Here is a 13,361-nt window from a genome sequence, read left to right on the forward strand (position 1 = left end):
TGGCTCACTGTAGTCTTGACCTCCTGAACTCAAGCAATCCTCCCACCTCAGCCTCCCCGGTAGCTGCAACTACGAGCATACGCCACCACGCCTGGATCATTTTTATTTTTATTTTGTAGAGGTGAGGTCTCATGATATTGCCAAGGCTGGTCTCAAACTCCGGGCCTCAAGTGATCCTCCCGCCTCGGCCTCCCAAAGTGCTGGGATTAAGACGTGAGCCACTACACCCAGCCTTCATAATCTTTTAAAATATTAACTGTTTTCTGCTTTTATTAATATTTATTATTGCAGTTTCTCTGATGACTTTCTTTGTGAGTGTGTCACAAGGAAGACCATGGGGCTCGAACATGCCTGTACCACCTACCTACAGGTGACCCTGTGGCCAGCCTCTCCCACTAGACCTAGCCTCACAATCGGGCTGTCTTGCGTCAGGTGTGCAAGGCCCTTCACACCCAGCCAGGGCAGCATGCCCCATGCCAGGCTCAAGCCCCCTCAAGTGTCCTCCCTCCTGTACCTCCATGTCTTTGGACACAATCCCTTGTGCCTGCAATAACATCCCTGGCCACCTCCTGCCTGTCTGTGCTCTCAGCCTCCATCTACTCCAGCACAGCTCCTCCAGGAGGTCGCCCATGTGGCCGTCCGCCCAGTGCCCTGGCTGAGGTCCCTCTTCCTGGGTCAGCTACTGCACAGCCCACTGTACTTGGTCACTGCCCTGTCCCCTCCACTGGGCCATGCACTCCTCCAGGTTGGGAGCTCTGCATTTCATCCCAATAGCTCCAAGAACTACCCTCACCCCGGGCAAGGTGCTGATGCCAGCGACATGCACCCATATGCACCAGATGGGGCTCCATCAGGTGTACTCGGGGACTTGCACACATGGGGGCTGCGCCAGCTAGCTTTCTTCAGTCACCAACAGACAATGACACTAAGCTAACCTAAAAAAAGAAGCCTTGTCCTGTAGCTCTTCATGAAGAAGATGTGTATGAAAAATTCCCTTCCAGGATGTAATTCTTGTTTTCAGCAGTTTCATAATATCAGTGGGAGTAGAGAGGGATAAAGTACACTCCAGAATCAGACAGCTCTAAATTCAAATTCTATACGGGTTCTCATGGCCTTCATTTCCTCTTCTGTAATAACAGTATATCTAACACATTGGGTTGTTTTAGGAATCACATGAGGTATTGTATGAAAAGGTCTTGGTCCACAAACTTATTTACACACAGAACCTCACCAGTATCTGTTGTGAGAACATGTATCTGAGAAAATCTAATGACTTTCTCAGCTAATTTTTGTATTTTTACAAAAAATAAGAACCTACTGTACATACGATGTACAAGTTGCAAATAGGATGCTAAAATACTAGGTTAAGAAACGTTTAATTCACAAATTGTCCTATGCTAAGAGAAAAGGTGAGGAAAAGTGCTATGTTTCTAAAATCAGTAAGCGAGACTCAAACAGCCTTGCCCTTTAGCCAGGATCACACCCACAGGGCGAGGGAGCACGTGGGGTTGCCAGGTAAGTTCCCACTGAACCCCTTTACCACGGCTATTTTCCCTCAGTCTTAGAGATTTTAAACTCTCACTCCACCAGCAATGAGTTAGGTATCCTGGTTTTTAATTAATGTTTTTCAGCTACTCGCTAACTAAGCATGCACTTCACAGACCCCCCTGGCTCGGGTCTCTCCTTCCAGTAGCATTCTGTTAATGTATAACGTATGAAATATAGGCCTGAAGTCACTGAAGCCTGAATTTCAAATCTAAAAGGAAAGGTCACCATCAACTTCAGCTTCAGAGACATCCTAGGCTAACATATTCATGGAGATGTCCAAATATCTTTCCTGTCTCACCCCATCTTGTTCTTGTGCTCCTGTCCCCATCCGACCTTTATGCCAGTCACTGCAGGGCAGCTGGCATGTGCTCTGGAACCCAGGCCCTGTACATCATCCAAAGAGCAGCACGCTGGAGCCTTGCCAGAGTGCGGTTTCAATAGGAGATGTGTCTTTCCCTCTGTCAGGTCAGGAAGATGTGGCCACTGGAGGTGTGCACCTGACAACACGCCCCATGTTTATGCTTCCAGATTTACTGCAACACAAGTGAATGTGTTGTGATGGTTAATTTTATGTGTCAACTTGACTGAGCTATGGGGAGCGCAGATACTCGGTCAAACATTGTTCTGAACTAGGCATGGTGGCTCATGCCTGTAATCCCACAACTGGGAGGCCGAGGCAGGCAGATCACCTGAGGTCAGGAGTTCGAGACCAGCCTGGCCAACATGGGGAAACTCTGTCTCTACTAAAAATACAAAAATTAGCTGGGTGTGCTGGCACACGCCTATAATCCCAACTACTCAGGGGGCTGAGTCAGTAGGAGAATCTCTTGAGCCCGGGAGGTGGAGGTTGCGGTGAGCCAAGATTACGCCACTGCACTCCATCCTGGGAGACAGAGCAAGGCTCCATCTCAAAAAAAAAAAAAATTGTTCTGGTTGTTTCTGCAAGGGCATCAGCATCTGAATCAGGAAAGTAGATCCCCCTCCTTCCTGTGGGCGGGCCTTGTCCAACCAGCTGAGGGCCCAAACAGAATGAAAAGGCTGACTCTCCCCCAAGTAAAAGGGGGTTCTCGGCAAACGGCCTTGGGACTCTGTCCACATGAACAACTCTTCCTGCCCTATGGCCTTCGAACTGGAACATCAGCTGTCTCTCCCGGTCTCCAGCTGCCAGCCCACCCTGCAGACTGGACCCACCCACCTCCTGCCTGTCCTGTTTCTCTGAAGAACCTGACACATGTGACAATCAATAAAACCTAACAGTTCATCAGGTACCCAGGTAATAACATGCCTATCACATGGTGTCATGTGGCGCATGTGGTCAGCAGTTCACAGCTGTTGATGCATCACAAATCTCTGTACAACCTCAACCCTGGGAGGAAGAGGAGGAGCTGGTCCAAGCAGACGTGGCTCCCAGGCCAGCCCACCTCAGGCTCTCGAATCCTCCATGCCTCCTTCAGTCTCGCGGCTACATTTCCCCTCACCTTGATCTCTAGTCGCCCTCCGCCCTAAAAAGGCACTGGCACCTTCCATACCAATGCCAGCAGCCACCCGTCACCCACATCCAAGCTGCATTCCGTGTTGCAGGGCCCGTGACCTGTGGCCCCTGCCTCCTCTCGTGGCTTTCCTCCTATCTCCCCACCATTCTGCGGCTCATCTCCCTCCTACCATTCCTTGAAAGTGGGTGTTTGCAAGCCCTCGGACCTGCCTTCAGCAGCTGAGCTTCCTGGAGACGGCCTCCACCTCACCCCCTGCCCAGCTCCACGGCCTGAGCTCAAGTTTACAGAGCGCTTCCTCTGCCCCGTGCTGTTCTGAGCAGTTCACATGTACATTTGTTCCACACAGTAACTCTGAGGACAGCAAAAATTATTCTCCATGTTAAAGATGAGGAAACAGAGGCACAAAGAAATGGAGAAAGTTGCCCAAGGCCCTGCAGCTGTGAGGTACAGGGAAGGGGTTCCCAGCACCACAGTCCAAGTCCACCATCGCTAAACACAGCTGACCCCACGGCTGAAGCCATCACAACTGATTACTTCCTAATCCCTCTCCAGCTCACATTTCTCTCAAAAGCAATGACAGCCAGCCAGCTGCATAAGCCAGAAATCCAGAAGTCCTTTATTCCTGTCTCCCTCAATGTACGACTCATCATCAAGTCCACCCCAACTCACAGCCCCCAAGGGCCACACCCCGTTCGAGCAGGACACCCACCTGCAACTCTGCCCTCCACACAGGGCCCCCAAGTCCTGACCTCTCCCACCTCAAACTTCAGCCAAAGTGCATTTCTTGCAGGTCCTTGGTGCTGTGTTCTCTTTTGCCCCTTCTGCTTTTCATCTTCTCTATTGGCCCCAACCCCTCCTCTTCTCTCTCCCCTTCCCAAGCCCATCACCTAACTTTCCTAGCTGACTCCTGCTTTTCTTTCTAAAGACACACTCAGCTGTGACTTCTTCCAGGAAGCTGTCCACATCCCAGGCGCTGGGATGGCCTCCCAGTCCCCCTGCACACTGCAGTGACTGGCCAGGTCTGCACCTCCTCCATCTCTCACATGAGAGGTGAGCCCAGGGGCAGGGCGCCAGTCTGCAGAAGGCCTCCTGCAGCGTTCACGGCAGGCTGGGGCAGAGCTGGGACAGTGAACACAGGATCCTGAGACTGGCTCAGCCTAGAGACCAAGGACTTCCCTCACCTCCCACAGAAGAGAGAAGACGCAAACCAGGCTCCAGGCTCCTGTCTCCATTGGGCCCAGGAGGAGGCCAGGAGAGAGGGAGGGGCCTAGACTCCGGAACTCCCCTCTCCTTCTCAATGTCTCAGCTCCCCATGCCTTTGAGCTCCTGCCTTCCTCCACCCCTGAAGCTCAAGGAGGGGGCCTGTATCTCACTAGCAGCCTCTCCATCCTCTGGCTGAGTGATTTCACCCACCCTCCTGCCCCAAACTCCAAAGACAGTAATCTCCCCTGGGCAGCGCTTCATTTGGGTGAGGAAGTGACAATCTCAGGGCCACAGAGTCCAGGACTCATTCTCCCCGTGGGGATGAGCCCTCTACCAGCCTCTCCTTAAGGGGGCACAGGTGGGACCTCACTGGCACCCTGGAGTGCCAAGGGCTGGGATGAGGCTGCCCAGAGGCAACGGCAGTGGCTTCTGCCCTCCCCCTTCTCAGACAGCTTTTGTTAGCAAAACGGGTAGGAAATGATAGGGACCTCTCAGACAGGGTCAGGAGCAGTGGGCCTTGGACCCTTGGAGACCATGTGCCGACTCCCACCCCACCACAGGGACAGCTGCTACTCTGTGCCTGCCAGCTGCTGTCTCACAGGAATTCTGTGTCTGCTGATGTTTGAAATGTTGGCGAGCTTTCGAATTTCTCATGTAGGCTGACCCCAACCTGCAGAGCTAAGCAAACACCAGAGGTGTGGACCAGGCGAGGCAGGAGGTGGAGGCCATCACCACCGCCTCCTCTCCCCTTCCTGCCTCCTCTTCCTCCAGCGACAGGTGCGATCAGCCCAGGCAGGAAGAGGGAGGAAGCCTTTTCTGGAGAAATGAACCACTTCAGAAATGACCTCCACAAACTGGCATTTGTGAGGCTCCCAAGGAGGAAAATGGGAGCCTGACCTGGGCTCATCCGACGGCAAAGCCCATCAGTGGCCAAGCCTGCTCTCCTCCTGTCCGGGACAGGGCCCTAAATACCATCTCCAGGGACATGACTTCCACACTGCATCTCTGCCGTCAGCTTGGATGCAAATCCAACATCTCCACTTAGTGAAACCCTCTCTCTACAACAAATTAAAAAATATATATTATCCAGGCATGGTGACACATGCCTGTAGTCCCATCTACTCAGGAGGCTGAGGTGGGAGAATCACTTGAGCCCAGGAGGTAGAAGCTGTGATTGCACCACTGCACTCCAGCCAGGGAAACAAAGTGATACCCTGTCTCAAAAAAATAAAATAAGAAATCTACTGGCAATTCGAGCTTAACCTGCGCAGAAGAGAACACTCGACTCCCAGCTCCAAACCTGTTCCTCCTGCAGTTTTGCCATCTTGGGAAGTGGCAAATCCATTCAACCAGCTTTTTAGGCCTAAACCCTTGAAGTCATCCTTGGCTCCTCTCTTTCTCTCACACCCCACATCCAACTCAGAGGCAAACCCTGTCACCGCAGCCTTCAAAGTAAATCTTCTTCACCACCTTCTTCACTGCACCCCAGTCAAATCCACCCTCATTTCTCACGTGGCTTCCTATCAGATACCTGATTCTGGTCCCCCTAGTGTCCCACACAAGACCTCATGCGGCAGCCAGGGTGGTCCCCTATATAGAGTCCTATAAAGCCCCACAGAAGACTCTGCCCCAAACCTCCCCTCACACTCAGAGTAAAAAAGCTAAAGCCCTTTCCTGAGTTGTTCAATGATTCTTTGTTGGATGAATAAATTTATAATCAATGTGTTATTACCATCATTTTAAAAGCAAATAATATCTTTTTCTTTTTTTTTTTTTTTGAGACGGAGTCTCGCTCTGTCGCCCAGGCTGGAGTGCAGTGGTGCGATCTCGGCTCACTGCAAGCTCCGCCTCCCGGGTTCAAGCCATTCTCCTGCCTCAGCCTCCCGAGTAGCTGGGACTACAGGCGCCCACCACCACGCCCGGCTAATTTTTTGTATTTTTAGTAGAGACGGGGTTTCACCGTGTTAGCCAGGATGGTCTCGATCTCCTGACGTCGTGATCCGCCCGCCTCGGCCTCCCAAAGTGCTGGGATTACAGGCGTGAGCCACCGAGCCCGGCCCAAATAATATCAAAGAAGCCAATAAACAGCTGGGCACAGTGGCTCACGCCTGTAATCCCAGCACTTTGGGAGGCCAAGGTGGGTGGATCACATGAGGTCAGGAGTTCAAGACCGGCCTGGCCAACATGGTGAAACCCCATCTCTACTAAAAATACAAAAATTAGCCAGGCGTGGTGGCACATGCCTGTGATTCCAGCTACTCAGGAGGCTGAGGCAGGAGAACTGCTTGAGCCCGGGAGGCGGAGGTTGCAGTGAGCTGAGATCGCACCACTGCACTCCAACCTGGGCGACAGAGCAAGACTGTCTCAAAAAAAAAAAAAAAAAAAAAAGCCAATAAACATGTGCATTTAAGTTCACTAATTATCTAAGAAATGCAAATTAAAACTACAATAAAATACCACCTCAAGCCCATCAGAATCGCTACAATATAAAAGACAGACCATACCACGTGTTGTGGAAGACGTGGGGAAATGGGAACCCTCACACACTGCAGGGTGGAGTGTAACCTGGTACATCCTCTTTAGAGAACTACTTGGCAGAATTTACATTCCCAATGACACAGCGATTCTACTCCTACTATTAATAAATCCCCAACAGAAATGCATACATAATCAAAAGACATGTGCAAGAAAGTTCACAGCAACATTATCCGTAGTAACTCCAAACTGGACATTATCCAGTTTGCTCAAGAGTTGAATGAGGCCAGGCGCAGTGGCTCGTGCCTGTAATCCCAGCACTTTGGGAGGCCAAGGCGGGTGGACCACTTGAGGTCAGGAGTTCTAGATCAGCCTGGCCAATATGGTGAAACCCCGTCTCTACTAAAAAATACAAAAATTAGCCAGGCATTGTGGCGCATGCCTGTAGACCCAGCTATTCAGGAGGCTGAGGCAGGAGAATCGCTTGAACCCAGGAGGCGGAGGTTTTGGTGAGCCAAGATCACGCCACTGCACTCCAGCCTGAGCAAGAGAGCTAGACGTCTTCTCAAAAAATAAAAATAATAAATAAAACAGTTGAATGAATAGTGATGTACTCACATGATAAAATACCATGCAGCGGAAGTTCCCATAGTGCCACTCCAGACTAGCAGCATCTATGTCAGCTGGGAATGTTAGAAATGCATATTCTGGTGCCCACTCCAGACCTAGTGAATGAGAAACCCTGCGGTGGGACCCCATTTGCCTTAATAAGCCCTCTTGGGCTTCCAACACGGCCAAAGCTGGAGAAGCACTGCTCCACAGCAATGACCCAAGGAGTGTGACCACACCAAGGAGATCATGAAAAATCCTGCTGGGAAGATGGATGGCTCACAATAGGTACACAGAAAACTAGACAAATGCAAAGCAAAACAAAACGTTCTTTAACGAAAATACAAGTTGCATTAGAAAGAAAGGAATACACTGCTGGGCTGAACCATGAGTTACATCTGCATGGCCATCTGAACATGGACATGGACGCCCACGGAACCACACGGGCAGGGCCGCTACACGGCGTAACACAGAATAATTCTGTCAACAATGAACAACTCAAGAAAGCATGACAGAAGCATATTACTTAGAAATGGGTGTAACTCTCAGAAAATTGAGAACAGGGACTCTGGACACAGGACGAGGGGGTGGGGAGCACGGGCCAGGTGCTGCTGTTCTTCATCATGTGCTTTCAGTGTTACTTCACTCATTAAATTCCTGGTGTGAATAACCAGCAAAAAGGAAAATCACAAATCAAAACAACACTGTGTTGGTAAAGCCAGATGGACAAGTGGGGACACGGGTCCAGAGCCCACCAATGTGCCTTCTGCCTGAAAAGCCACAGGTAGACAGAAGAGTATTCATATTCCAAGGACCCACTGTGTGGAGGGCACACCACCAGGCAAGGATAAATAAAGCTGTGAGGACTGCCAGCTCAGCAGGACCAGGTGGGGCACTGGAAAGACAGGGAGGCCACCTGAGAAGCGGTCCGTGAAGGAGGGGGCTCAGGACCTGGGCTCTGGAGACAGGGAATGGTTTGCATACTCCATAGGCCAGAAGAAAGGCAAGAAAATGCAACGTGTGTTTTGCAAACACCAAGCAGAGCGACCAGATCTGGCCGGACAAGGGGACAACAGGCCCACTTCGCAAGGCCGGGTCTCGGGAAGCATAACCTGCAAGGGTGTGCAAGGCCAACAAGAGAAGGGGGGAAGTCTGCGGTCCTGAGGTCAGTGCTAGGTTTTTCTTTTTCTGCTTTGTCCTGAGATTTTGTTACAAGTAAACAGAGATGAATTTCCTGTGAAGCTAATGACCCTTAAGCATCAAGGCCCCCACTTGCCTGCAAGGGACCCTAACAAAGTGTTCACAAAGCCGTACACAAACCCCTGTTGTAATGGGCAAAAGTCAGCTGTTCTGACTGTAGATCTAACCTTGTGCCTTTCCACTTAAACTGTCCCTCCATCAGACTTTGCATCAGGTGGCACTGGCGTGGATACAGCCAGTGTGGGCTAAAGGTAAGCGGAGGAGATGAACTAACTTTGCTTCATTCAATAGGGTTTGCAGTCACATTTCTCTCTAAGTTACTGAGAGCCATCCAGTGTAGAAAGGGCTTCCAGACATACTCCCCTGTCCATCACACCGACCCACCTGGCATGGTGACAAAAACATACAGGACCAGAGGAGCACGTGAGGTGGACACAGGCACCGGCACTGAAAATGTGTGGATCACAAAAATAAACCAGATTTCAACTTCACAGAGCCAGAAGCAAGTCTGTGAAAAATAGACTCACTTACAACTAATGTATAAAAAAATTCATAGAAGGTTCTCAATTTGATGACATCCTAAAAATTTTTATGGCCAATTGTTACCAGTAACAAGCTTGAAGCCTAAATTTTCTAAATTGTCAGTAATAAATTTCAATCAGCCAAGCAACAGGAAACGCTGAATTTATCTTTCTATTCTCCCCATATAAAATATTACAAAATCATTGTCATTCAAAAGATGCAAACAGTATGAAGCCAGAAAAAGGGCAAAAAGCATTACAGAAGTATGAGAAGCAGTGAAAGAATTGTTATTTTTGTGTTATTTCGTGATATTTGCAGTATTTCTTAGCATCTTAGAAACTTACAGATGTGACTGTTCTTATTCTAAGTAACTTTTATATCTAAGTTTGAATTTGTAATTTTGTATTTTCTTTTTTATCCTCCCACATCCAGTTCTACAGTTCTCCTGCCTCACCCCCTTTACAGGATACAAGACGTCCACCTGTGTGACTGTTTTTGTTGCTCTGTCGCCCAGGCTGGAGTGCAGTGGCGCGATCTCTGCTCACTGCAAACTCTGCCTCCCGGGTTCACGCCATTCTCCTGCCTCAGCCTCCCGAGTAGCTGGGACTACAGGCGCCCGCCACCATGCCCAGCTAATTTTTTGTATTTTTAGTAGAGACGAGGTTTCACCGTGTTAGCCAGGATGGTCTTGATCTCCTGACCTTGTGATCTGCCCACCTTGGCCTCCCAAAGTGCTGGGATTACAGGCGTGAGCCACCGCGCCCGGCCACAATATTTGTATTTTTAGTAGAGACGGGGTTTCACTATGTTGGTCTCAAACTCCTGACTTCAGGTGATCCACAAGCCTCAGCCTCCCGAAGTGCTGGGATTACAGGCTTGAGCCACCACGCCTGGCAAATTTTGTATTTTCTTAAATTGCCCCCTAAATTGTCTAAGTTTCTGGGCCAACAGAAGCCGGTTCAACTCCACAGGGGGATTTGAAAGGCAGAGCTTTCTACAATACTTCTGTTCACACATCACACAAGAGATGACAACCATCCACATCAGTGAATACTGTCATCTGTACTTGGGTGGAGCTGTGGTCACTTCCTCCCCAAAAGCCCAACAGCCAGGGAGGAGGCTCCCGTCACAGTGTGGGTGGCTGGAACTGGGAGGGCAGGGATGATCCCCAGGGTCACGGAAGGAAGAGTGGCACAGAAGCATGGAGGGGGCAGGTGAGGGAATTGGGAGCCTGGGACAGGGAAGCCTGCCAGGATTGGGGCAGAGGGGAAATGGAAGCAGCTTCTCCAGGGCCACCTTGAGCGGAACCAGTGTCTAAGAGAGAAAGGACAGTGAACCTTTATCTCTTGGAAGGTCTCTCCTTCGGCTCCCTCACCTTTCAGCATCTAGAACCCAGACTCCATCTCAAGGGCAGCTGACAGCAGCAAACAACAGAGCGGTAGAATGCTGGGTGCTGGTGAAGGGTGGGCATCTGGGGCCCCTGCGACTTTGCCAACATGCTCTTCGCTAAGGAGAACTCCAAAAGGATCACCACTCACGACCTTTACACCCCGAACCAGGTCATCTGGCTAAAGGATATGTTTTCTCCAGTCAGCCTGCGATTGCATTAGAAGACAATCTGTCTCTCTTTACACAGGTTCCGATGACCTTGTGTGGCTTCTGTTTGTTCCAGCAGCAGACCTTCAGGCCATTCCCTCAGCACTGCCCGGCAAGCAGGAAGCATCAGCATAATGCCTGAGGGGGAGCCCCGGCGGCCCGGGCTTCCTGACCAGACTCCTAATGGCAGCATCTTTATTTCAACCCTCTCCAGCGTTTAAAAAACGCTTTTTTTGTTGTTGGCAAGTTGCAAAGACATAAAATATCTCTTAAAAGTCATAGGAGCCTTAGAACTGTTCCAGCTCTCTTGCAAGCTCTTTATGCACATTTGTTAAATAATAACATAAAATTTTAAAATCTTCTGTTTCTTCAAGGATCTAAATTTAAAAACCACAGAAACTCCTGACTTAGCTCGCCAGGGTTTACACAGCAATGTCTGAATCCTAAGCTGGCTTTTCACTGCCTCAAGGAAGAAAAGTTTTACGGTAGAACCTAAAAGTTCCTAAATATCTGGCTGACGCTTGCTCTGGAAGGAAAGCTGGGAGGCAGGGAAGGATGGAAGGAGAACCCGTGTTCCATGCACACAGCAGATCTGCTTTCCAGGAAGAACGCTTGCACTGAAGCTACAAGCTTCATCCGCCTTGCAGGAAGGTTTCCTACAGGAGGGAAAGGTCAAAGAGGGTGGAGTTTCACAACACTTTGAAATTCATTCATTCTTTACAGTCCGAGGCTTGGGTCCTTAAAATCACAAAGGGAAGGAAGGCCCTTCAACAAAAAAATGTGTCTACTTGGTATTGCAGATTAATTTTTAAACAGGATTAGAGGATTTGCACCAAGGTAAAGCACTATCCACTTTATGACGACTCACTTCAAATTTAAGATTGGTAACAGTCCGATTTTAACATCTAGGGAAACTGGTAGAGCATTTTCGGACTGTCAGACCTCAAAAAAGAAAACAAATGGTGTTTGAATATAAAAGGCCAATCTGCCCTCAGCACACCTCCTGTCTCTCAAATCCCCGAAAACAATCACTTTTTTTTTTTTTTTTTTTGAGACGGAGTTTCGCTCTTGTTGCCCAGGCTGGTGTGCAATGGCGCGATCTCAGCTCACTGCAACCTCCGCCTCCCGGGTTCAAGTGATTCTCCTGCCTCAGCCTCCCAAATAGCTGGAACTAAGGCACGCGCCACCATGCCCAGCTAATTTTGTATTTTCAGTAGAGACGGGGTTTCACCATGTTGGTCAGGCTGGTCTCGAACTCCTGACCTCAAGTGGTCCACCTGCCTCCGCCTCCCAAAGTGCTGGGATTACAGGCGTGAGCCACTGCGCCCGGCCCACAATCACATCCTAAGAGGCAAACATGGAGTAAGCCATCTTACAGTCCTGGGAGAACCAACATTCGCTTGTCTACCAGTACTGTCGGTGTGTCAGGCACTGCTGAAGGTACTGAGGAAAGTGGAAGGAACAATCACAAAAATGAAAGAGAGAAGAGAGGAACTGCACTCCATTTAAACCCTGCTCGCTGGTTTTCGGTAGCTCTGCGGTTCGGTTTTCATCCTTCCGAGCAGTGTAACAAGTTCCTCCTGAACTCTGAGTCCGTGCCCGTCGCGGAGCGCAGCCACTTTCAGGGTGTGGGTCAGAGTAAGTTTGGGTTGAGGACGCTGCAGCCAGGACAATCTAATGGCAGCCCAACCAAATCCCCACGCGGCTGGGGCTTAGCCCCGGGCTTCCTACCGCCAGCTGAATCCATTCATAGGTCCTTAAAAATCAACAGCCCTGTACGCTAGCCCTGGAAAGATTTCCACATTCTGACCACTCACTCAAACGCAAAGGTCACGTTAGCCGCTCAACTCCAAAGCAGAGGGGCTCGCCGCCAGGGCTCCGAGGGCTGGAGAAGGGCGCGGGAGGTGTGTCCAGGACACCAGCACAAAGGCTCCTTTCACCGCTCCGCGCCCCGCGCCCTCGGGTGCGGACCCCGGGCGCCCGTCCGCTGCGCGCTAGGACCCCGCCATTCCAGGCGGCTCCCAAGGCCCACGCGCTTCTGCTCCGCCCGGAGTTCCGAGCCCAGCCGCGGCGCTCACCTGTCCTGCCCGCAGAGCCAGCTGCACGGCCGCCTGGAAGCACTCCTCCCAGGGGCCGGCCGCCGGCGCCGCCTGGTCCTCGCCGCTCGGCTTCATCGCGGCCTCGCCGGGCCCCTCCACCTCCAGCCCCCCTCGGCGGGACTCCGGCTCCCACCGGATCCCGCCGTCCCGCCGCCAGGCTCCACACTCCCTGCGCCTGCTCACGCAGCTCTGCGCCTAGTCCACCGCCCGTCCCACACCTGCGCTGGCGGGAAGGGCAGCCAGCGGGCCGCGGGAGCCGCGCGTCCTGCTTTCCGCTCCCCGCCCTCCGCCCCGCCCCGTGACGAGCCCAGCCCAGCCCAGCCCCAGCCCAGCCCGGCTCCCCGCCCCGCCCCCCGCCCCCCGCCCCGCTCCCTGCTCCCGCGCCCAGGCCCGCTCTGCACTCCCCACCCCGCCCCTCGCAGAGCCCGGCCCACCCCATTCCCCCCTCTTCCCCGCCCCTTGACGCTCCCGGCCCCGCCCCGCACCCGTTGCTGCTCCTGGCCTCGTCCCGCGCGGTGCCCGGCCCCGTCCTGCACCGCTCCTCCCGCTCCCGGCTGCGCCCCATACCTGGCCCCGCCCCTCTGGGCCAGCCTTGAACACAAATCAGTGCGGAGCC

General features: G+C 51.7%; 1 protein-coding gene across 1 annotated transcript in view; it reads right to left on the reverse strand.

Annotated features, from left to right (window-relative positions):
• Positions 1 to 13,015, reverse strand: part of IMPA2 (inositol monophosphatase 2) — a 50,628-nt gene extending 37,613 nt beyond the window's left edge. The window contains exon 1 of the mRNA XM_032152826.2: positions 12,725 to 13,015. Coding sequence (XP_032008717.1) covers positions 12,725 to 12,820 — 96 coding nt within the window. The 5' untranslated portion in view covers positions 12,821 to 13,015. The remainder of the gene's footprint in view (positions 1 to 12,724) is intronic.
• Between the last annotated feature and the right edge of the window lie 346 nt (positions 13,016 to 13,361).

This window comes from Hylobates moloch, unplaced genomic scaffold (genome assembly GCF_009828535.3).
Source record: "Hylobates moloch isolate HMO894 unplaced genomic scaffold, HMol_V3 SCAFFOLD_5, whole genome shotgun sequence".
NCBI classification, from domain to species: Eukaryota; Metazoa; Chordata; class Mammalia; order Primates; family Hylobatidae; genus Hylobates; species Hylobates moloch.